We start from the raw sequence: 25216 nt of genomic DNA, 5'->3' as shown, positions 1-25216 counted from the left end.
CACTTTTAATACAGTTTTGATTGTTGATCATTTTTCAATAAAGTGTTCTGGTGTGTTTGAGTTTAACGCGACTGACTAATAACTTCACGTATCACTCACGCAAACAATCCATATCAAATGTACATCATTCACAGTAGAGTGGGATTCATTTTATGAAAACAGATTATTTAAATTGGAGTGTTACATTTTAATTACATAATACAGAACCCATATATTTCTATCTGTGGCAGTACACACGTCATGTAACAATACAGTAACTATGAATATAAATAAGATCTAAAAGGCCACTTTAGGCACAGCTGCATGTGATATACCGGTAGATATGTAATATACAGAAGAGCAATCATTCCGAGGTGTTAACACTGATGTTGGAGTTCAACCCTTTTAAACAATGATTTGTATCCACACAAGCAGCTGCACATGAAAACATTTAGATGAAAAAGGTGATTTTGTGGATTTCCATGCCGCCAGTGTCGCTAAAAATTAAACAATTATTCTAGAAATACCTACGTTTTATTTCCCGGTTTACCCCAAAGCCTACGATGCGGAGGGCATTTCAGGAAAGCAGTCACACAGTAACGGACCAGAGATGAAGACCACTACAATGTGGTCCCTACTGAAGTCACGAGAGCAACCAGGGGAAAGACTTATCACGACTCTGTCAGCAGATTTCGGGAAATGATCATCCTCATCACCTCATTCGTGCCTTTAGGGGGAAAAAAAAAACAAGAATAAAAAGAGTCACACAAACTGTAATTGTTACTAAACAGAGCATGACAGCTGCCTAAAATATAAGGGAGTCATTAAATCTGATACACGAGACAGTAAGAGGACACAGTCAGACAGCCTCACCCTCTAGGATCTGATGGACTCTGATGTCTCGGACAAACTGCTGCACTGCGTAGTCTTTGAGGTAACCGTAACCACCGTGCATCTGAAGAGCCTGGTTGCAGATCTGTTGAGCAAGACGAGGCAGTAATATAGGGAACAAATTAAATAAGGACAAACTTCTCTTGACTCTTACTTTCATTGCTCAGCATTACTCACGTCAAAGCACTCGTCTGTGGCAAAGAGTTTGGCCATGGAGCAGAGCGAGACGGCATCGGGCCGGTTCCCCTGCAGCGCTGTCGCAGCTTCACGCACCAAGAGGCGCGACGCAACCAACTTGGTGGCCATTTCTGCCAGCTTGAACTGAAGATACTACTCGCATCAACACGCACAGGGAGAGAGGGAAGGAAGAATTCAAGATAACATGCATGAACAGTTTGTAAATACCTGAATGTAGGATCCTTAAAAGGAGCTTCTTACCTGGTTGTTGGAGAGCGTCTCTCCAAACTGCTTGCGTACCAACAGATGATCCCTCGCTAGCTGCACACAGGCATGAGCCGCCCCAAGAGAACAGGACGCTGTTGGAAGAGCGTTTGTTTAAAGGCGGCTGACGTTTGGACCAACAACAGGCGACGTTAATGCGGGTCGGTCTTCATATAGTTGGAAAACTGACTCGTAATGTGGGTTACACAGGAACGTATCTAAAGTGCGCTAACGTATCTAAAGTGCGCTAACTTTAGCGAACTCAAGCTGCCATAAGATGCTGCTTATCCCAGACCAAGAGCAAAGATGCCTTTTACTGCTTTCGAATAACACTTTGAATTTATGAAGAGGAAGAATTTGTCATTTCTTACATGGTTTCTCTTTAATCTCAGCTTCCTACAAACATCCTTCACATTTAAGCAATATGCACACATCTGATGCCAAACGGCTCATTCCCACCTCTGAAGAAAAACACATTTTGATTTAATAATTTCCATGATTAGTGTGATTCCAATCATTTTCTCGAGCTACGGGAATACATCACACATCTGGGTATCATTAACTATAGTACAGTACACTTGAGTAGTGGTTCCTTCCTCACCAATATTAATTCTGCCTCCATTCAGGCCTTTCATGGCCATGTTGAATCCTTGCCCTTCCGCACCGAGCAGGTTGGCCACCGGAACGGCACAATCCTCAAATATCACCGCCCTGGTCGGCTGCGAGTTCCAACCCACCTGGAGAGCAGATTGAAAAACTCAAGATTGAATCCGAGAGACGGTGACTTACTTCTGCCATCTAGTGGTTACCTGCGAACACTAGCTACAGAGCGAAACTATTAAATCCAACAACGATGAACAACTACCTTCTTTTCCTTTTTGCCAAAACTGAGGCCCGGGGTTCCTTTCTCTACCACCACACAGGAGATGCCTTTTGCTCCTTTAGCTCCCGTTCTGCACATCACAACGTAGACGTCTGTGTCTCCTCCTCCACTGATGAAGGCCTGCAGGGTCACAAAGAGACGACACGCGTTTCTGGCTCACTGTTTAAAAAGAGCGGAATCACAGCAACGTAGGCATGAACGGGGCTGCAGTCACCTTAGAACCATTCAAGATGTATCGGTCTCCTTTCAGCTGTGCGGTGGTCAGAAGGGAAGCAGCATCACTGCCGCTGCCTGGAATCACAGAGCACAGGTTTGATAGGCTGCACTGACAAACTTTCATTTGCAATACATTTCTGAGTTTTTTTTTCCTTATTCAATGTTTTCCATATAAAGACCGACCTGGTTCAGTGAGACAATAGGAAGCAAACTTTTCCATCGAACAGAGGTCTGGACAGAACCTCTCCCTCTGCTCAGTGTTGCCAAAGGTGTCTATCATCCAGGCACACATGCTGCAAAGAAAATATACATCACAGCTATTAATATAGTTCCCATTATGGTGGAAAGTGGTCACAATGGAGTTCATTTACCCATTTATTTTCACCAGATGAAAAAGCAAAAAACTTAATATATCTGCAAAGAAAAATCATCTGTATGGATGAATTGCCAAACATATCACTGTGTTCTACTATATGTAGTTTGGACTTATTGAAGAGTAATCCATCCTCTTGACTTAAAACAAGAACCTAATAATTAATCGTTCCATCTTGTTTTGATTGCAGGTGCATGCCATTAGTGTGATATTGGGGGTGTGTACTTGTGGATACTGATGTAAGCTGTGGTGCTGACACATCCCGTGGACAAGGCCTCAAAGATGACGGACGTGTCCAGCCGAGAAAGACCCGTTCCTCCGACATCCGGCTGAACGTAGATCCCGCCAAACCCCAACTGGGCTGCCTTTCGCATGGTCTCCACTGGAAATATTTCCTGGGGGGCAAAAACAAATGAACATACCTACAGTTGATCTTATTAAGCTATTTGGACATTCTAACGTGACAGTACCGACAGCGCACATGAGCTCCAACACACCTTTTGGTCCCACTCGGCCATGTGCGGAGCCATTTCATTGGCTGCGAAGTTAAAGGCCACTTCCTGAAACTCCTTCTGTTCATCTGTGAGTCCATGAGCAGCTGTCAACAAAGAGCAGAGAACACAATGGTCCCACATTATTATATAAGAACGCACAGATTCAGGTGTAGTGTGTGCATGGTGTGCTTTGAAATACATCCTAAAAAGGTGACAGGATGTGTTTATATGTCCAACATTTTGAATCATTTTTTGAAATATTAAATTAATAAACTCAGGTTTGCTCAAATTCCCTCACACTTCATACAACCTGCCTAAAGAGAGGGGCGGTGCAAAGCTAGCCAATGACAGCTAACAACGTCACAGGTAAACGTAATATTAACGTAATAAATAAACCCTGACAGTGTGTGTGTTTACTTTATCTTGTTTTATCCAAAGTCAGAAGTGTGCGTGTGTGTTAGAGAGCAGTAAGAAGTGAGTACAAGCAGCGGTTATCTAACACGTTCACTTGTCACCCGGTGCCATTGAGACTTTCTTTCATAACACACATCCTCTGTCGTTTAAACTGATGCTAACTGTTCACTCGTGTTATTTTGGGGACTTACGGTCGATACAAGAAACTATTCCTCTTCTCTGTGGACTTCTGTTAGAAAGGAAACGATGGTTCCTGCAGATGCTGGAGCCCAGTCGAGCGATTCTTCCCAGAGGTCCGACAGCCGCCATGTTTACCTCCACAGCGGTACGGATGTTTAAAAGAGAACGGCCGAGCGTCACTTCTTCTTCTTTGGTGTTTTACGGCGGTTGGAAATGAACATTATGGCGCATTACCGCCACCAGCTGGTATGGAGTCTGGATCAGGATTCTCTTTCTTCAGTAGTGATGATAAAGACAATGAGAAAAGAAGAAAGGATTTTATATTCTCTCTCTCTCTCTCTCTCTCTTTCAATATATATATATATATATATATATATATATATATTGAAAAACAAATCAATGGTCACTGATGTGATCATTTATGTATATTTTATATTGTATTTATTTAATTAAATAAATGCAATATAAAACATATATACATATATACATGATCACATTAGTGTCCATATAGTGACCATATATATATATATATATGTATAAAAACAACATCTTTGGAAAACAAAACAATGGTTACTGATGTAATAATATATTTGCTATCGATGCTTCAGTGCTCTGTATTCAGAAGAAGGGATGACCTTGTTTGGGGAAGGGATCCATGTTGAGAGTGAACACTGACTCCTTACAAGCTCTTTTGGGAGAGATTGAATATAGAAGCCAAAGTGCTAAAAAAAACATCATCATTGGCTTTGTTCTGACCACAGGCCGTCTATCCAAGGACCAACGCAATCAGGATCTATATGAGATGTAGTGATGATCACAACCACAACCACAGTGAGGCAGCCAAGCGCCACACGCGCCTATAATCTGCCGTAAAGCGGAGACACTTCAAGGCAGAAGACGACTAACATCAGCCGGTTGTTGTGTTAAATGTACGTCTGGTTCACCGCCTCGTCTCCGTTACTGAGCTCTTCACAGCCGCCTCCCTGAGCTTCTCTACGGGACGTAGACGGGAGTAGACGGTAATCAAATCAAGTGCAACGACAACTTTGTTGACATCACGTGTCGTCCACCTACCTGTGGAGCTCTGCTACAGGTACTTTTTAATCTGCGTTAAAGAGGTTATCTACTGACCAGAGCTGCAGTGTAACCTCATCTGCATTACTTTAAATTGAGAGGCACGTTCAGTTCACACGTGCTGCTCAGGGTTTATAGCTAACTAGTCTCTGATGTCCGTGCATGGTGATGCTTAGAGGAAGAATTATCTTCAAAGTTTCAAGTGGACCTAAAAGAAAAGTTTGTTTTAGTTTTGTTGTTTCATCAACGTATTGAACGAATGTTTATATTCTTCTAATCAAACATCATATAAGTCATTCCACTGAATTTAGATGTCTACTGAAAAAAACAAAGCAATATGAAATGTCCTCATCCTCTGTTTCCAGCTTCAATATGAATATGTTCCTTATTATTATTCTAGGTTCTAAAACTGAAAATATTTGTTAACTGTTAAAATAAGACATTAAACAAAAACATGTAAGACTAGAGTCTAGACAATTGATATCTTAAACATGATCAGAAATGTATTAAAGCAAGTACAAATCTATATTGTGATCAGGGACTTTATTTTTTTAAATAAATACATTTAATAATTATTAATGGATAAAATGACCAATCAGGAATTACTTTAGTTTTTTTCAAATCCATCCAAAAACAAATACCTGATGAATCAAAGTTCTGTAATACATCGATGCAAAAATATACATAATACACATCGAGATGTTAAGGAAAGCTACCTCTGCATGAATGAGATAGTTTGACATCATCAACCCTGTTGTGGATGTTTTGAACAGGTGTCTTCACAGACTGTGAGCGATGCCACCAAAGACGAGGTCCAGAGTGAGTAAAAGAACGAGTTCAGGTGAGCAAACGAAGTTGCAGAGTGAAACTTCTCGTCTGGTTTGGGCGTTTTCTGAGGGACTCATCATTATCAGATTATTGCTGCAACGACAGGCAAGGACGATGACGGCGAAGCGGCTGGCGGGAAGAGGAAAGCTGATGCAGCTCCTGCTGAGTCTGCAAAAAATAAGGAGAGCTCAGAATGTCCACAGCTCTGTCACTGGCTGATGAAGTCTGAGCCAGAGAGCCGCTTTGAGAACGGCATCGACGTCAAGGTACAGAGCCTGAACACAGTTTATTTGTTGTTGTTTTTTTAAATGTGAGTGGGCCGCCCTCTGATGTTCTCATTCTGTAGTTTGGGATAGAGGATCTGAAGGCTTCGCCGGATCAGACTGGTTGCTGGGACGGCGTCCGCAATTATCAGGTAGAGCCACAAAACTGACTCCTGTAATGAAAAAGATGTTTCCCTCAAATAAGGCACTTTTTCCTCACCGGCCCTGTGCAAATTCTTCTTTCTTGTTTCGTTCCTCTGAATCATCCAGGCGCGCAACTTCATGAGGCAGATGAAAGACGGGCAGTTGGCTTTCTTTTACCACAGCAACTGCAAAGAACCGGGGATAGCGGGACTCATGAAAGTAAGTCACGCTGATATTGTGATGATTTAAACAAAGCTACAGGCATCATTATCCGCTGTATTTCCTTTTTTTTTCTAGATCGTGAAGGAAGCTTATGTGGACCACACGCAGTTTGACAAGAAAGATGTCCACTTTGATGCAAACAGTAAAGCGGAAAACCCCAAATGGAGCATGGTGAGCTCATTCAGGAGTTAAAAGCACAATGCAGGATGATAACAATGGAGCATGGGGGGGGGTGTTTGATGTTGTTTTCTTCTCTCTCAGGTAGATGTCCAGTATCAAAGAATGATGAAGCGGTTTCTCCCTCTGTCTGAGCTGAAGAAGTACCACCTGCAGCATCGCGCCACAGGGGGGCCCCTGAAGGACGCGGCCCTGTTTACGAGGGCCCGGCTCTCTGTGCAGCCCCTGACCCCTGGTGAGTGAGGACGTCCTCCCTCTGTGACGTCTGTCAGTGTTTACTGGTTCTGAACCCTCGCTCTGTTCTTCTTTTCCTCTGCAGAGGAGTTTGACTTCGTCCTGAGTTTGGAAGACGAAGAGCCTTTGTGAGGATTTGGACCAGATGTTGTTGACACGATGAAATCGTGAAGCAGAGACCTTGTTCACGGCACTGTATTGTTTACGTTCTTTTGTTCACAAATATTAAATGTGCTTTTGTCAAATAATGGCTCGCATCCAGTCTCTGAACGGTACAGAGCAAGCTTCTTCGACACCTTATGTTTAAATGGCAAAGTCCTGCTTCCATCACACCTTAAGAGAGAGGTGGGGAATCACACTCACATCTTTCTGATCCTCCTTCGACTTACTGCAGACCTCATTTGAGCAGAATTCTGCCAGAAATGCGTCAGGCTCCTTTGAAACTTCCTTGCTGTCTTTTGCTTTCCTCATACAGGGGGATTCGGGGCGTTCTGATTCTTCCTCGACTAAAAGGAAACCTCCTTTCAGCAGATATTGTTCGCCAGAAACTCTGTCTTCTTTGATGTCTTTTCTATTTGAGGGGGATTTTGAAGCGTTCTCAGCTGGAGTGAATATTAAGAACACAGCTCCTGAACCTGAATGAATGTATTTCATTTATTTTTATTGAAAGAGGCATTTCTTCATTATGATAGATATAGATATATATATATATATATATATATAAATATTTCTGTATTATGTGGTTGTGAAATGGTTCTCGGGCTTCTTTCTGCTCAGCTGAATTCTGGGTTATCGGTGCGGCCAAATAGCTGCACATTTCTTGTCAAGACAGATTGATTAATCATTTTATGAGTTTCCAGTTTTGTGATTGTTGCAGAGCAATTTGGGAGCCAATCACTTGGCCTCTTTGAAGCTCCCAATGATGCTCATGTATTTAAAAAATGTGAAGACTTCGTCACTCATGTTCAAAGCTGCCAAGTGTTAAATTGCTCAGTGACAACACAACTCAGCCGTGTACTGTGCGTAGCAGTGTTAGTATGATGTAGTCGGTGTATTTATTAATATCACTCTCACTCATTGCTGTAAAACAACCAAGTCAGACTTCTGTTGTTTTTTTTTCATTTGGCATCAATTTATTTGACTTTCAGGGACAAGGAATAATTAATTAGCATTTTGCAAAAGATAGTTCTACTGTAACTCTTTCTCTGGTTAAAAGACTAAAATCATGTTAAAGAGGCAGGAGGATTCCATTTGCTTGATACACTGAGGCACAACTTTTAAGTCTCTAATGAAGAGGATACAGTGGACTTCATACTATCAGACCTTAATACAAACACCCGCTCCTAACAGCCACTGGAATGCCGAGGCAAAGCCCGTGAACATGAAAGGTGGTCTTGTGGCACCGCGTACTGTATCATCAACGTACACAAGCTGGAACAGGATAAAAGGTTTTAGCTGGTCTTATTTACAGATCAAAACACAAAAAAACACGTGCGATAATACTTAAGCCCTCAAAATGGGAAGTTTCCGCTTCGATCATTTTTTTTTTTTTGTACACACACAAACAAACAAACAAAGAGAAAATGTGTTTAGCAAGATAAAGCAGTGCAAAGTGATCTCAGATTTCTTGACCTACCAACAATGTTAGGAATGCATTCGTTAAAGGTGGAATGTTGGAGATACATTTCTGAAAATTCATGACAGTCGAGTCGCATTAACTACGAGATCAGAAATTAATTTATCCTAAAAAAAAAAGCGTTAATTAAAGTAACCAACAGAAGGCTTAAAAATTCCAGAATCTCACACATGGAAGGTTTTAACACAGTGGACATAGTGAATGATTAGTTTGATTCCCATAAAGAAAAGACAAATGCGTTAATGAGGAAGTACGAGACCAGCGGCCCGAAGCCACTTCGAATGCCTCATGCAAACGGTTTGCATTGTCCACATACTGTATGTATGACTGTATGTCAGTCTCCCTTCTTCCTCCCTTCACCAGCAGCGGCTACAAATTAAAAAAAAAAAAAAAAAAGCAGCTGCGTCACCACATGATGTACAGTTGACGGGCGGCTCCCGACGCGGACGCCGATTACTCTCGTGAGAGGAGACAGGCGGGCGGCAGACCTCTACCCGCTCTCCTCCCTGGCGGCCTGTTCCAGTGCGCTCTCCGAGGCGGCCGAGCCCTCGAACCTCTGCGAGGCGATGGCCGCCTGGTGAGACATGCTCTTCCTCACCACGTCCCCTTTCCTCCACAGCGTGATCTCCTGCACAAGGAAGAGTTCGGAGGGTTTTAGACGTTGTGTGCTTTATTTTTTATTTTACTGTCTATTGACTTGGAAAGCTCAAGACCATGACAGTAATTCTGGTGGTGCTCTTGTAAGTGGCCACTTAAATAAAAAAATCACGTTAGTAACGTTTGTAAATCGTCAGCAAGATGCTCTCCTTTGCCGACGATAAGAAACTCCTGCATGCTATAATTACCTAGAGGGGGTTACTGTCATCTATTGTTCATTTTTTTTATTTGGCAACTTTATGATTTGCTATACTTATTCTTAGCTTCATCATCACAGTGATGCTATACTGTACATCCCAAGAGTGACACTGACTAGGATTATACGTAAACAAAACGAGATTACTCGGATAGATTATGAAAAGGTTTACAAATGGACTTCACATCAGACAGTGTTTTCTTTTCCTTAAGGATGTTCCTTTAGTAAATCTCAACTTTGGCCACCTCATATGTTTTGCTGTGAACAGAACTCTTTCACAGCCTGGTTTGACTCGTCGTAGCAGGAAAAGCAAAGCTTATGCTCATAACATTAAAGAGGGATTAAATCCATCAAGTGTACCAGTGAGGCAGCATGGAACTACATCACCTAACACTAGAACACGCTCGTTATCAATGCAATCAGTTACACCTGACACATATACATATATATATATATATATATATATATGTATATGTGTCAATTGTCAGAGGGTTGGTAAAAAGAGAAAAATATGTTCCCAGAGCCAAAATGATATTTTCAAATTGCTTGTTTTCTCAATTTCTTTCTCGTTTTCTTTGCTCGACAAATGATACCAACAACTAACGCATTGCCGGAATTTTTGTGAATTATTCAACTATTTCTTTCAGAACCAGCTGTTTTTTTTTTGCAGTAAATATACAAAAATCGACCCACTTCCTTCCATTCTATGCTGACAGGACATGACGCAGTATGTGCGCCACACAATAATTAAACTGCACCTTTGAAATGCCCCCCCCCCGCCAATTTCACTTAAAGATAAATGTGTTCCACAAATGTAATTGCCTTACGGTCCAAAACTCAAACCACATCCTCAAAGCTGCGTATTAGTATGAACTGTAGTATAGAATTGGGACACAAGCATTCGTCCAATCATTTCACTGCACTTGACGTTTCTCTCCCGTCTCTTCCTCAGGAGACCGTGACACATCCCAGGCAGTATCACTACACATGGCCTCGTTCCTGCAGCAGCCTACCTGCTGCTTGAAGTAGCGTCTCTCCTCCTCGTCGATCAGAACCAGGTTCAGGTAGTAGCGCACAGAGAACTTCTTGTTGATGTCTCGCATGGTGGGAGTCAGATCATAGCCGGCCAGAAATAACCGGATGGGAATGGACTCTCCTGAAACATGGAATAATCGTGTCAGGTCGGATAATGTTCAGTAGATCGTGAGTTAGATGTTTTGTGATTAAAATGACTGAAATCATGCGTAGGTAGTCGTTTACCTCTGACCGGAGCTCCGTCCATGATCTCGTACTTGGCGATGGTGTCGTTTTCGTGGTATACACTGGGGCCGGTGCCCGTCGTCTCACGTTTGATGATGTCGATCTCCATGTGTTTGATTTTAATCCTCACCAGCAGGAAGTAGATTTTTCCCACAATAACATCTTTCAGATGGTACCTTGTCGGAGGACAAACGAAGACACGAGCAGAAAGGAGAAGTCGTTCAGTAACAGAGCACTGATATCTTTTTTAGTATTTGGCTACTGGACAGCATTTGATGGTTTCTCTTTGTCTTCTGTGATAGTAGATGGCAGTATTCTCTGGGTTTTAGACTGTTAATTTGATGTATCCAGCGATTTGTTAATCAAATAATGAATCAATGATGTAGATAACAGTTAGTTGCAGCTCTAAACTCTGAGTCTCACTGCAGTTTGTGCTCGACTCACTCACACTATTGCTCTACACGAGTACACCGAGGCCAATGTTTCCAAAAGGCATTCAGAGACGCTGCATTCATTATGCTTCTTGGCTGGATATGGTTCATTTTTTTTATAACTGAATGTGTTACCATTATAAAACCTGGGATTTATGGATGTCCTTCCTTCAAAATACACTTTGTAAATTCAGTTCTGAAAAGTGCCATAAAAGATGCTTCTTACTCGCTTGTTCACTTTGACAACTTTGGTTTAAAATGAGAATGTTGCCATGTTCAGTTGGTTCATCAATTGTTCAATCAAGAGGAAATTAGACTCATTGACAGTCCATTAATGGTTAAACTAAACGTTTTGTGGTTCCAGCTTCTCAAAAGTGAGGTTTTGTTGCTTCTCATCATTATAATAATGTGAACATTATTTCAGTTTTTTGGTCAGGCAACACAAGCAAACTGGAGACCTCACCATTAGCTCTGTGACATTGTGACGGACTTTGTTTTTTATGCTATTTTCTGACATTATATAAATTAAAATGTTAAATCACTGACAAAGAAATGTCTAGGGATTGATTATTAATGAAAGAATAACGGTTTGTTGCAGCCCCACCAGTCTTACTTGGACTTGTTGTACTCAAACTCGATGTGGAGACAATCTTCTATTCCTACTTCCATCTTGATGGAGGAGTTGAGTTCAGGGTAAGTGCTCAACGTGTGCACCACGATGTCCGTCTCTTTGCTGATGTCATTCAGTCGTCTGATCACCGTGGCCCGCAGAAAATATCTGCAAACAGACAGAGAATGAAGACAGTATTATCACACCGAAGCCATAAAACACACACTTCAAAGTAAATGTGGGCAACGTTAAGCATCAAAACGCTCAGTTTAAATGTTGAAGGTTACAGAGGGACACCTAAAGTCCCTCAGTTCACTGCCAACAGAGAGGAGCGAATGATTAAACCTACCGTAGCTTGACGTTCTGGCCCGTGTACGACTCGTAGGGTTTTTCAACATGAGTGAACTCAAAGTCGAAGGTCTGCGACTGAGTTATTTCACCCGGTCTTGCGAGATCTTTCACCAGAGAAACGAACTCATGATGGTTTCCTCTGTCGTAATACAGCTCTGGAAGAAAAGACGCAAACGCAGAATAAGTGCTGATGTTGCCGATTTAAGTGTGTGACGGATGTACAGAGATGGACTTTAATTCAAACTGGCCATGTTGTCCATCATTTGTTGTGTTTTCTATGATTCTGCCAAATGCTAATTCCACTTATATTTGGTCTTTATTTGAATAGGATTATGCCATTTTCACATATTAGGGTTTAAATTAGAGTATCACCTTAAACGTTTGTTGCAATTTTAGTTGTTAGTAGATTATTCAATAGTGTTCTGTTACTTTGAGATGTTTTGGGGAGGGTGTTGCTCTTTCTCTCTCGGTCAAGGGAAGGGTCCCAGGCCACTATTGATAGTGTTTAAGAGAGCCCGTGGTTCAGATGGTGCCGCTCATGTATGACCATTACATTCAAGTCTCAGGGTGAAGAGGGTTGTTTTAACAGAGTGCTCAAAGACTCTTTTAACTACCCTGTTTGCTAAACCATAAAAAAAACACATTGTTAACCCGTTTCCCCGAGCTAGAAATGACACATCTCCTCGGTTAATTTGTTCTTTCCAAAATATGTCACATCATCATACAACAAATATGTCACTCTGGCTCCAGGGATTAGCAAATAATGTGTATTATATGAACCATAACACCATAACATGGGTATAAACAGAGGCCAGACTGTTCTGTGTGAACTTGTGAAATCTTTGGTGAACACATGTAAAAACGTCTCTATTGTGTACGACATATTGATTTTTTTTGTTCACCTACCTATTTGTCCAACAAACTCTACTTTGATGCCCTGGTGCTCCAGCCTCTTGCCGGGGTTCTTCAGCGTCACGTTCACCTTTCCACTGACTGTCTCACCGTCATAGAACAGAAAGTATTTATCTTTCTTTCCATCTTCAGTCTTGTGCTCAGCCTTCTTCCTCGTTTCCGCGTCATTCAGGACTACATCAACTTCTGCACTTTGTCCAAAACTAAAGAAACTCATCTTGTGTAAACTCTTGTTAGCAAACTAATAAAAAAATGTAAAAAAACCTGCTAATGTTTCAAAGTAAAACAACACAGACACACACACACTAAGGCCTGCAGGTTGTGCGACCTCAGTTCCCTGTCGGACCACGAGATACTCTATTAAACGTGTAAAAAGTCGATGTTGGATGTTTTAGAGATAGCTCCACATTAGCTACATGTCCATACCGACCAAGCAAAATAGCAACACGACGGCACAGCGAAAACGCAACAATAACACGTCCATCAGCAGATGAGCCGTTTCTTTTCTTCTTCTGGTGACTTTTTACAGTAGATAGTCTAACGTTACACCGTGTGCACACTAGTACGCTCCGTAACGGTCACAATCCTCGCTATGTGAATGTATATTACATGTTTGTTTTCTGTAAGAAACGACGGTGTATGTTGTCAAATAACCAGGATGTACGCCACCTGCATTGGGTTAACTACTTCCGGGTGGGGCTTTTCGAAATAAAAATCCAAAATCCAGAAGTGTTTGGGTTGAAGTTCCAAACCACTGTTACTATACTATATATATAATGTATATAATATATATATATATCACTATATATAATGTACTATTACATTATATGTATACTATATATAATATATACTTTATATAATGTACTATTGTATTATATATATACTATACATATTACGATATATAATGTACTATTATATTATATATATACTATATATTCCATTCCATTCCATCATCCAAACTGCTTATCCTATTCAGGGTCACGGGGAGCTGATCCCAGCTGACATTGGGCAAAGGCTATACTATATATACTATATATAATATATATATATAATATAATATATACTATGTATAATGTACTATTATATAATATATATATAATGTATATAATATATATTACTATATATAATGTACTATTACATTATATATATATAGTATAGATACTATATATTATACACTATGTATAATGTACTATTATATAATATATATATAATGTATATAATATATATTACTATATATAATGTACTATTATATGATATGTAATATATATATATATATATCATATGATATATACCATGTATAATGTACTACTACTGTTCTGGTTCCAAACCAGAAGTGAGAGTTTTTCAATGCTTTGTCTACTCTTCTAACCAAGGTGAAAACAAAGTACCAAATTTATTTATTTTATTTATTTAGAAAGCAACGGGGAGTAAAGTTATTTACTAAAGTGTAAGCAGCGGCACCACAAGGAAAGCATATTCCATTACGATGACTTCCTGCATATTAAGTCTTTTTTCAATTGCACCTATTAATCTGATATTATAATATTATATTATAATTCCCGATGGTTTTAAGCAGCTTTATTGCTGTAGCTGGCTGAAGTAAAGCTGATTTGAACTTCTTTATACTTTTGGCCACTGGTATAAACCACAGTCTATGGTGAAAACTAAGTGTATTTACCAAAAGTGCATATGTTTGGTGGAAGAAGTATTCATGTGCTTTATAGTTTATATTAATAATAATGTATATTTTAGTAGCTCATCACAGTTTTTGTAAAATGGCATCTTCATATAGAGTTATTAGTAGCTGTCAACATATGTAGTATAGTACTAGTTATCTCTAGAATGTAGTGGAATAGAAATGTTATATATGTTGTCACACATTAAAACTGCCGCTGTATGATTAGTTCCTAGTCCTTTCTCAAAATCAATCTGACAATACACACAACCACAACATTTACAGTTCAAACGTATTTAATCGTAACAAAATAACATGAACATATAGCATTAATATCAAATGAACAGTGGACATTTTACAACAGTTCCTGAGTTGTTACACAAATCATTGACACTCATGTTTGAAATGACAGGCTCAACACTGCAGATACACACTGAACAGTAAATACTGTAAATTTATTTCCGAACAAACAGTTTTATTGCAGTATTTACAATAAGGTATGGAGTGCAATATATGCAAATTAAAAGATCAAAGATGTATGTATTTATGTACATCAAATACTGAGTCAAAACTGGACAATATGTCCAATACTCACAAAATAATTAGTAAAGCATAGAAGGTCACTTATACACAGAAACAGCACTCTAAAAATCATACTTCACCACCTTTATAGTACATATTGACTTTGCAGCATAGTGGGATATATGTTGTTCAAACTCACAGGTTACTCTGTACTTGTATAGACTTGTTATTATCTGTGAATATAAGAAAGGTGGGTAAATTGTGCCTTATGAATCTGAGCTCGTCAGTCTTTTACAGTCTGCTGCTTATTGCCTGTAAAACTACAGTATGTACAAAAAACTGTTGCAAATTATCCCCACGTGAAACAAAATAAGAACATGTTTATCTTATGAACAAACATAACGTAAATGAGTTTTGTCAAACAATTTCAGTTTACTCAGTAAAAAGTTTAAGAGTTATAAAAGAAGATTTGTCCAAAAGAGGAATGTCAGCATCTTTTGCAACGACACCGTGGGCCAAATATCAAATTCCACAGCTTTGAAATGGTTTTATTCTATAATAAAAACATTGTGGCAAATGAGTTAAAATAAACTCAAGATGGAGTAAAAAAATGTGAACACTAACAGAGAAGAAGATTTATATTAAAAAAAACATGAAACAGTGCCACAAAATGATATCAAAATTACTTTGGCAAGTTTGTTGATTTGACTTTGATGTGCATCAGAGAATAATGTGCCATGTTACACCTCGAACTGTACCGTCTGGAGAATCATTGTAGCTATTTAACCTCAACAGTTCTTTGCTCTTGTCTTGGTTTAGTCTTGTCCTCCGTCTCCACTCTCAAATGATGAATGAGGACTTGTGGCGAAAATGACCCTGTGAAAAACAGGGATTATAAAACATGTATGCACAACTGATCTGTTATGTAAATAAATGTAATCAGAGCTTTATGTGCTAATTAGCGGAGTTGCGAGTTACAGGTTATGAAGGTTTAAAACTCCAAGCGGGGCGTTCTAGCACTCGCCTGTACAAAGGAATGAGAAAACTGTAACTCTGAAGGCCACGCTTGGGCAACTGTACACTGATATCAAATCTTGGAGTAAACTGCCAGCTGAGAACAGTACGTACCACAGCTTGGGATAGCAAAACGTAGATTACACACTTTGGAGCCTGTTAGGCTAGGCTTTCACAACATACACACACACTGATGACGCATCGAAGGAGGATCCCGGACGAGAGCCGGTGCGAGCGGATATGCTCAGTGCTCCAACCAGGCCGTCGCTCTGCTAAAATCGATCCCGCCTGCACCTTGACTTTGACCAATGGCTCCTTTAAGGAGAACCAACAAAACTTACCGCGCTGCCGTGTCCAAGCGCCTTTTCACGTTGCTCTCAATCGGAGTGGAACTGTCAGGACCGTGCACGTTTAACTGCTCGGCTAATATCTCTGTGATAAATAAAACTATTGCTTGAATCTAAGTAAACGCCTCGAACTCAATTCGTTAAGTTGTTTTTACACAACAGATCCTTTAATAGTTTCATTTCTTCACAGTAAGACATGCAACAAATACTGTGTATGCTCTGAAGATTTTGTTTACCTCATCTGCATCGGCATATTCAACACCATCATTCTGTGCTGGCCAATTGTAGCTGAAATAAACAGATTAAAAAAAAAGACACAATAAAATACGAAAATCCTACAAAATGTTGCTTCTTTCGTTCTTCAGAGATTGTACTCACTTATTTTCATTGTGGCCTTTTTTGTAGAAGCATCCACGTTTAAGGGAATGACAAATGAAAGCAGCCAAACAGAAGAAAACAGTCACTCCGCCAAAGGACTTGAGGAAAATCCCGAGGATGTCGACGTCATCTGCAACAGGACACAGAGATGATTGTCTTCACAGAGTTAGGCGGCATGGGAGATATCGAGTATTATGATCTGTGCACTTGTATATTTTGATTATATGTATTTAACATGGGGCTGAAATCTTCACTTCAAGTAAAGATATCAAACGCTTTCTTCTGATAGGAAGCTTCATACCATTATGACACACACACCTCGTTACACAACACAAGTAAGACAGCTTTAGATAAAACTCTTATATCTTGGATAGAAAATAGTGACTCAGGCGTTTAGACACTCACAGACTTCCATCATTTGTGAAGGACACTGTGCATGTCCGGCATCATTCTTCGCCTGGCAGTAGTACTCCCCTGCGTCCTCCTTCCTCACTCTTCGAAATTTCTGAGTAGACATTTTTAGAGACTTTTCAGTGCAATGACAGACTGCTGCGTTGTCAACAAAATGCTGAAGGATGCTTGGCTGTGGATCAGATCTTATGACATTTCCTAAAGACCGATTGTCTTCCAATGTGTTGTAACATTTCATGATATGGAAATGTGTTTAGTACCACGGTTGTTATCGTGTCTTTAAAGTACACCATAAACACATCCCCTTGGCTTTGAATGCAACATTATCCCTCTTTCATATGCTGGTTTAAGGTTTAGCTTCGCCTGTGGCTATCTTTACACGCATGGATTTGTTTAATCACATTTACATTACTGTAGATAAGCTGCACAAACAGAACAGAATGTCAACTACTTCTTCCACATCTGACTGAGGCAGAATCTGATAAGTTGATTTCTAATAACATAGTAACTTCGTTGCCATTTCTTTAGTGCTTGTTTTTGTAAAATAAACAAGTCACACCGTGTGTCTTTCTTACCAGGCCTCCAGTGTCAGGGTTGATGCTATATGAAGAGTTGACCAACTTGGGGCTGTTCTTGGGGTCCTGAGGAAGCTCCTCGCTGTTGTGGAACCAGCGGTACTGAGAAGCAGGGAAGCCCTCGTTCTCCAGACATCGCAGCTCGGTTGATGTTCCAACTGTGACCGCCTCCGGCACGCTGCACCGCGGTACCACAGGTTTCACTGCACACAGACACAGGCACACATCAAGCTACTGCAACCACTGACTGTTAGTCATCAATTATATGTATGCGTATATATATATATATAATGTAATCAATCACTTGATGCATAAACCGTCTAAATATGGCAAATCGTCATTATAGGTTAGCAGAGTCTGAAGTAAAGGAATGGTAAGACATTTTAGGAAATCACACAATACAGTCCCTGTCCTTTACATATGATATATATAGTTTATCATAATGATGCGAATCACTGGAAGTAGGTACGTAAAGATTTAGTAACATAGCACTTTTCAAAACAAAGTGTGTCACAACAAAAGCATTAAATATCAAGAAGTATTAAAAAGAAGAAGAAAAAAATGAACAAAGAATTTACAAAACAAAAAAACATTAATAAAAAAAGAAAAGCCCATTTAAAGTCGGCCTTGCTGTTTTCACCTGCTTCCAGCCTTTATGCTAAGCTAAGCTAATCGGCTGCTGGCTGCAGTTTCATATTTAAGGCCCAGGTGTAAGATTGGTGTAGATTTTTTGGCAAGACAGCAAAATCTGTCAAACTATCCCTTCAATATAAATGTAAAATGAACTGATAATCCTTTAGTATAAACTGAATATATATATTCATATATATATATATATATATATATATATATATATAAGTCTTCAGTCACGGACCCATGTGGTACCAGCTCACCGTACCTCTTACTGCAAGACTAATGAGTATCTCATCAAAGTCCCTTTGATCGTCGATGGCGGCCACCTCGCAGCGGTACTCTGCCGTGTCTGACCGAGTGGCGTTAAAGATCATGATGTTGGCCGGCTCTCTGAGCTGAGCTCTGTGCTCCAAGTCCCCTTTTCAAGAGAGAGGGGAAAAAAAAAAAAAAAAACACTTTACAATTGCTCATTCACATACACAGTGGGACTTCACAGTCCGGGGAAAAACAGAATTCAATGCCAAGTTCTCTTAAGGTACCATTCATTCAGCTAAGCCTCGAGTCCTGAGACATCACTTTGGTTGACGGGGTATTAAAAAAAGGGAGAGTTTGCAAGCGGTTTACCTGCTATCCTGTTTAGAAAGTACACATAACTGGGGACACCGTTCTTAATCTTTTTCCATTCAATCCTCGGGTTGTTTGTGGAGATGGACTCTATTAAACAGGTCAGTTCGATGGCTGTGGGGGGAAAAACAGAACGCATCAGGAAAAGAAAAGCTACTTTAGCTAAATAGGTTAGAGTGATTTTCCAGCAACTTACGCTCAAACTCATTTGCCCACACAATCTTGTCTGTGGTTCGGAGGATTACCCCCAGTGATGATGGGATGTGACCTGCAGGGAGAAAAAAAAAGAAAAGAAGCAAGACACTGAATGCTGAGTAACCCTGATGGCACACAAAAACACAAGCAATTTCATTAGTGGACATTATCAACTGGGCATGTTTCCTAATAAACAGTGGATTAGGGTGATAAATATAGAACCTCTCAGGCAGCCTTGGGATCTGATTCAGAGTTTCTTACTAATCACTTCACATTTCTGTTTAAGAGGATTAACACCTGGGGCCAAAATGTGTTTTCACATGCATTCTTAATGAATGTGTGTGCTGCACGGGATCGGCTTTAAGAAAAGAACTGACTCTTGAGAGTAAATACTATTTGATTTGGGTCCTTTATAATGGTTATTTTTTAAATAATTTGGCTGGTGATGAATCATTGAACGGGAGAGCAGGTTTTAAATGTTAAATTGCTGCAATAAAGATGTGTTTATAGTTTCAGCTTTGCTCTTGTGCTCTGCATTTTAAATGAAAACCTGACTGAAGTTAAAGTGCTGACTTTCAGCTCTTTTTGTTTGACACACCCTGGAGAGCCAACGTGGGAGGACTTTGATGCAGAGTCCCTCCAGTTTTAGGACAATGCAGCAAGACAATAATCATACACGGCAAGGCAACCACAGAGTCTTTAAAGGCCAAAAACGAATCCCCTGACCCCGTTCTAACTGAGCATGTGTTTCAATTAATGAAGACCGAGACTGAAGGCAAAACGCTCCTGAAACAAGTTAAATCTCAAGATAGTTTCATGCAGCAATGTACAAATAAGGGGTTTGAAATGATCTATGAGCACTTCATGAGGGTTATGTATTTATACCGCACAGGGGTATCAGTTTCTTTAACCACAGACACTCATATAATGAGAGGTAGAAGTAGAGACAATGCCCTCGGACACAGATTGGACGTGGTTGTCTGATGTTAGAACATGAACATCTGCATCGCTAGTTCACTGGGTCTCACTTTTTGGGTGACAATGTCCCTCTGAGGAACAGCTGGAGTTGGTGAGCGATGTGGCACTCATTAGAGCAGAAAGCCTAAAACATTACAAGAGCTCGGATTTATTTAATTGTTTTTCAAGTTAAGTGAAAGAGCTTCTTCGCTAAACTGTGACACTAATTAACACTGAGTTGTATAGGATAAATAATTTATCAAAATCCCTGAACAAAACAAATCACGAGCACAAAAATAACTTGACAGTGGGAATGTGCTTTAAATTCGAAGCATATTTAATCAACCGTCTTGTTCCCCTCCGGCACAAACAACACATGAGATATACTTAAGTTCCTTGCTTGAGTGCACTCCTTAAAGCAATCGGTGTTATTTCGCAAATGTCAGCTCGTAATGGCAAGGGGCATAATTCACCAGTTTTGTCAAACTTGGGCCAGCAGAATGTCAATTTGAGCGGAAAATAAGTGAGCAAAGAGCGAGGGGGTGTGCAACAACAAATTAGGAAAATGTAAAAATGACCCACGCCAAATGCACACATAATTCCACAGTGTGTGTGATTTAAAAGGCTGAGGGCAAATAAGCACGTTTCCACCTTCCACTGGTACCCTCCACTCAACCCATTGTGTCTCTGCCGCTTCCAAATGCAATAATCGCCGGGTACACATGCGACTAACAGCACCCCTGCTGAGTAATGAAGGCATTATCGCTCCCAGTGGAGGCCGTGTGAGGGGGGTTTCAAATGAAGGCTGAAATTAGATAACGATAATTATCTGAGCGGGCCTTGAATACCGCAAGACATCCCCCCCCTCCTGTTTGCCAGGAGGCCCCGTGCACTCTGACTAACTGTCTGTCTATTCACAGCGGCCTCGTTACGACATTTATCCGGCTAACATATAGCCGACGCTCGGCCTGAAAGTGATGGAAACGCGGGTCCTGCCATGGCTCGAGCACAGCTGCGGACACTGATGGGATTTGACTTCCAGGTCTCAGCTTCCGTCTCTGTTGCTGACTTTCCCACCCTGTACATCAAGGAGCTATTTATAGCCCAGCTGTGACTGGACATCCCATGAGACACACGGAGAGCTCCGACCAACAAACGCTCCCTCGGCATATGCAAGACGGAGTGAGGAGCTCTGTCTTTCTACAGTGGAGGCGGAAGCAAGTTCACAAACAAGAGGGGGGGACAAAAGTGAAACCTGCAGCGCTAAGGCTTTCAAATACAGACGTTTGATCGAATCTGCTACAACTGCACTGCACAAGTATCGCACTACAGTACAACAACAAAAAACTCCCATCATTTCATGGCTTTCAACATAGCAGTGTGTAATGTGTTATTCTACGTTTACAGGAAATTATCTTTAATAATTAAATTGTGCTGAAGCACTCGGGAAATCTGATAAACACGCCTTGGGGGTGACCTTTGTAATATGTCCCCTCCCCCCTTCTGTCTTTGGCAAAATATTACTAAATAAGAAACTGTTCCATAAATACAGTCTTCAGTCCTTATTATTCACAGCAAATAATAACTCATACTGAGAGAATGGTGCATGCACACTTTAGTGAACAGAAATTGAAAAAGATATATATATATAGTGTAGCAACTGCACAACCAGGCACATCTTTGACATGATTCTTTTAAAAAGAAGTAGGCCGTGGGAAAGTATAACCACAGTTAATTAACATGACAATGTGTAGCTAATTACTAATACTTAGAGCTTAGAATAAAAGCATCCACACAACAATGGTTGGTCCCCCGGTGACACAATGTAGGTTGAAAAGAAGACAATATTTTTGAATTATTTGAGAAAATAATCTCAGCGCTTGCTGGAAAGCAAACACAGGCGCATTCCTAATCCCTGTGTTTTTGTAATGAATAGACAAAGTAGGTCTATAGTCTGTTCTGAGAGAAATGTGCTCTTAAATGGCCACGTTCTGCAATCCTCTTATGCACTAAATATGAAATCGGCTACCCATCCCCACCCCTGGAACAAAAACAAAATAAATGTTGAACCAGTGCATCTATAAAAAGCGTCTTTCCCAAACATTCCAGTGCAGTCGCCGCAAATATGCTGAAGGCAGAGTTAGCGAGCTGTATGGACCATGGACCACTGGAGTGAACGTGTACTGTAACTAATCACTCCAGTAGATCAGTGTGAAACAATCATGTTGAGGAAACGTAAGAAAGGGGTCACGAGAACTGTGTTCTGTTTTCTAAAGCCATCGTAGCCAACTAAAAGGACACTGGTGAGGAAACAAGCCCTCCGCTGCAGGATCCTAGACTAAATAAACAAAGAGATATCAACAATTTTCCACGATCCTAAATATGTCTGACTATGCTGAGTTTAAGACAAATGTGACTTCCAGAGCGTGGAGTCCAAGTTTTAATAAAAACAAATGCAACAAGCAATCTGAATACACGTCCTTGATAGATGAATCATTCTGCAGATCGATTTATCGTGTCATGAATGGATCTCCAGAACTAATCATCTATCAATCAAGAAAAATATATAGCAGCCCTAGTGTAACATTATACAGCTTCAATTAACAGCAGGAACAAGGTGATGAAGTATATATACGACACTGTCAGTGTGGAATAACATGATAATCTTCATGCAAAAACATTTATTTTGTCTTACTTTGAACTCAATTATTTAAATGTAAATGTGCAAGTCATATAAAGCATGAATTAAACAACATGAATCCTATTCATTATCTAAACCTAAGGGCAGACTAAAGCTGGAGGGCAGAATTTCAGACTAAACATTTGAATCATGCCTGCTGCTATTATGGTGGTGAGCTACATTCACCCACAGGGCTTCAGAACCAAAACACACCGTCTAGAACATGATAAATGAAGCGCTGCGTCGTCGGTCGCTTAGTCATTTTGATTCACAAGTTTTGCAGAGGAGTGGGGGTCAAAAGTTCAACCCTTACTAATGCAATCTGCCATTTGGAAATAACTCACTCCACTGCCAATTTTACATTTTCCACAGCAGGGTGACCTCACGCCGAGTGCACACACCAGGGGTGGATACATCGCCCAGCATCAGCTACATTGATCAGCTCCAAAGCTCCAGCTGTTGTTGTTGTTGTTGTTGTTGTTGGGCAAAGATGATGATGAGGTGTGTCATCTCCAACAACACCATGTCTCACTCTTCATTTTCAACACACTAATAGCACCCCGCTCATCATCGTCAATCAGTGTACGTGATCACAAAAGGTCAGTTCACACACTCTCGGATGGTGATTCAGTTGGTCAGGGAGTGAGATGGCATTTGGACACTAGAGTTGACTCGTGTGAACTCAATGTATGGGTCAGTGGTGATGCTGTTTATTCACAGTCTACGTGCTGCATGCTCAATACATACAGTAGATGCATGTTATTTGTGTTTATTCACAGTCTACGTGCTGCATGCTCAATACATACAGTAGATGCATGTTATTTCTGTTTATTCACAGTCTACGTGCTGCATGCTCAATACATACAGTAGATGCATGTTATTTGTATTTATTCAGTCTATGTGCTGCATGCTCAATACATACAGTAGATGCATGTTATTTGTGTTTATTCACAGTCTATGTGCTGCATGCTCAATACATACAGTAGATGCATGTTATTTGTGTTTATTCACAGTCTATGTGCTGCATGCTCAATACGTACAGGAGATGCATGTTATTTGTGTTTATTCACAGTCTACGTGCTGCATGCTCAATACATACAGTAGATGCATGTTATTTGTATTTATTCAGTCTATGTGCTGCATGCTCAATACATACAGTAGATGCATGTTATTTGTGTTTATTCACAGTCTATGTGCTGCATGCTCAATACATACAGTAGATGCATGTTATTTGTGTTTATTCACAGTCTATGTGCTGCATGCTCAATACGTACAGGAGATGCATGTTATGTGAGATGCTCTTGCAGGCCCTGTGATTTATACCCGTTGTCTCATGGCTGACACGACAGGTCCCGTTATGTTGCCATGTGGTTGCTTTTTTTCTTTCACCCGAAGTAACGCTTTGCTTTTCTTTTTTTTTTTTTTAAGGATAGACATTTTCCTCAGTGACAAATAAACACACGAGCATGATGTCGCGAGTTGGTTAGTTTCTCTCATACAGCGACACTTCACGCTAACACTATGCTTGTTGTAAACGGGCTCTGGATAGCATAACGGCACCGTTGACGTAAATTAAACGTGAATGATGCTCTTAAAACTACGTCATTTTTTTTTTCAGGATTAATTCTCACAACAGCAACGTGACGTTACCGTTAAGGGGGAAATACAACGTTGACGGTGAAACCTCCCAAATACTACCGTGCATTACGATAAAGCTTTCTTGACATCTCACAACCTGTTCGTGTCGAGCTAACGTCTGTGGTCTATACCGTTAGCATTGACAGCTCCGGTACAGCTGTGATTTTAAGGCTACACAGCTGCCGCACCTCGTCCCAGCACAGCGACGTTTTCACAATAGCATTGTTGGAAAGGAAGGATAACTTACCTAAGCTGGTGTACAGAACAAAACAAGCCACGAGCCGCGGAATCGCCATCTTGCAGCGTCTCATCTATCGGTTACAGTTGCACACACTCAGCACCTCTGAGAGGTATGAGGATGGAGGACAGACTGGTGGATGTTGCCATCGACGAGTTTCCATAGCTACAAGCGTGAGCGGAGGGTTGCGCCCTCAACCGTGCCTGGCAGGCAGTAGGCGGGGCCAAATATGTACTCCTCCTTTTCCAGGATAAAAAAACAAAAACCCTATGAATTTAGCCTCCCTTCAACAATGTTCATAAAATATATATTGGAAGAAAACCATGTAAAAAGAAGCAAGACTTGAATTATATATACATATATATAATTCAAGTCTTTAATTATATTATTATCTTGTATGTATGTCTATATCATTTGATGTTAACAGCTAGTGGTCTGAAAAGAGCATCACACGTTTCATAAA

At 40.4% G+C, this 25216-nt stretch overlaps 4 protein-coding genes across 4 annotated transcripts; 1 reads left to right on the top strand and 3 right to left on the bottom strand.

Moving 5' to 3' along the window:
* Positions 1 to 144: 144 nt before the first annotated feature.
* acad8 (acyl-CoA dehydrogenase family, member 8) lies at positions 145 to 4017 on the bottom strand. Its single transcript, XM_079165701.1, has 11 exons — positions 3883 to 4017; positions 3281 to 3381; positions 3009 to 3178; positions 2594 to 2703; positions 2409 to 2485; positions 2177 to 2314; positions 1913 to 2048; positions 1309 to 1406; positions 1048 to 1200; positions 853 to 955; positions 145 to 706 (listed from the first exon to the last, which is right to left on the bottom strand). The coding sequence occupies exons 1-11, from the start codon at positions 3998 to 4000 to the stop codon at positions 651 to 653; spliced, it is 1260 nt and encodes a 419-aa protein (XP_079021827.1). The 5' UTR covers positions 4001 to 4017; the 3' UTR covers positions 145 to 650.
* Positions 4018 to 4760: 743 nt separating this feature from the next.
* On the top strand, positions 4761 to 7052 carry thyn1 (thymocyte nuclear protein 1). Its single transcript, XM_079166289.1, has 8 exons — positions 4761 to 4964; positions 5719 to 5786; positions 5879 to 6039; positions 6120 to 6188; positions 6307 to 6399; positions 6478 to 6573; positions 6664 to 6814; positions 6899 to 7052. Exons 2-8 carry the CDS (start codon positions 5741 to 5743, stop codon positions 6943 to 6945), a joined length of 663 nt encoding a protein of 220 aa, XP_079022415.1. The 5' UTR covers positions 4761 to 4964; positions 5719 to 5740; the 3' UTR covers positions 6946 to 7052.
* Positions 7053 to 7932: 880 nt separating this feature from the next.
* On the bottom strand, positions 7933 to 13530 carry LOC306700674 (vacuolar protein sorting-associated protein 26B-like). Its single transcript, XM_079165754.1, has 6 exons — positions 12861 to 13530; positions 11953 to 12109; positions 11607 to 11771; positions 10563 to 10738; positions 10316 to 10458; positions 7933 to 9077 (listed from the first exon to the last, which is right to left on the bottom strand). The coding sequence occupies exons 1-6, from the start codon at positions 13081 to 13083 to the stop codon at positions 8940 to 8942; spliced, it is 1002 nt and encodes a 333-aa protein (XP_079021880.1). The 5' UTR covers positions 13084 to 13530; the 3' UTR covers positions 7933 to 8939.
* A 2373-nt stretch (positions 13531 to 15903) lies between these two features.
* Positions 15904 to 24916, bottom strand: jam3a (junctional adhesion molecule 3a; the record flags this gene model as incomplete). Its single annotated transcript, XM_079165706.1, is given in 10 exon segments — positions 15904 to 15939; positions 16661 to 16712; positions 16803 to 16932; positions 17208 to 17307; positions 17789 to 17991; positions 18687 to 18839; positions 19046 to 19159; positions 19242 to 19313; positions 24763 to 24826; positions 24830 to 24916. Coding segments are annotated over 10 exon segments (1011 nt in total).
* Positions 24917 to 25216: the final 300 nt, after the last annotated feature.

This window comes from Pholis gunnellus (genome assembly GCF_910591455.1).
Source record: "Pholis gunnellus genome assembly, chromosome: 9".
In the NCBI taxonomy this organism is placed as follows: Eukaryota; Metazoa; Chordata; class Actinopteri; order Perciformes; family Pholidae; genus Pholis; species Pholis gunnellus.
This window is presented reverse-complemented; position numbering and strand designations above follow the sequence as displayed.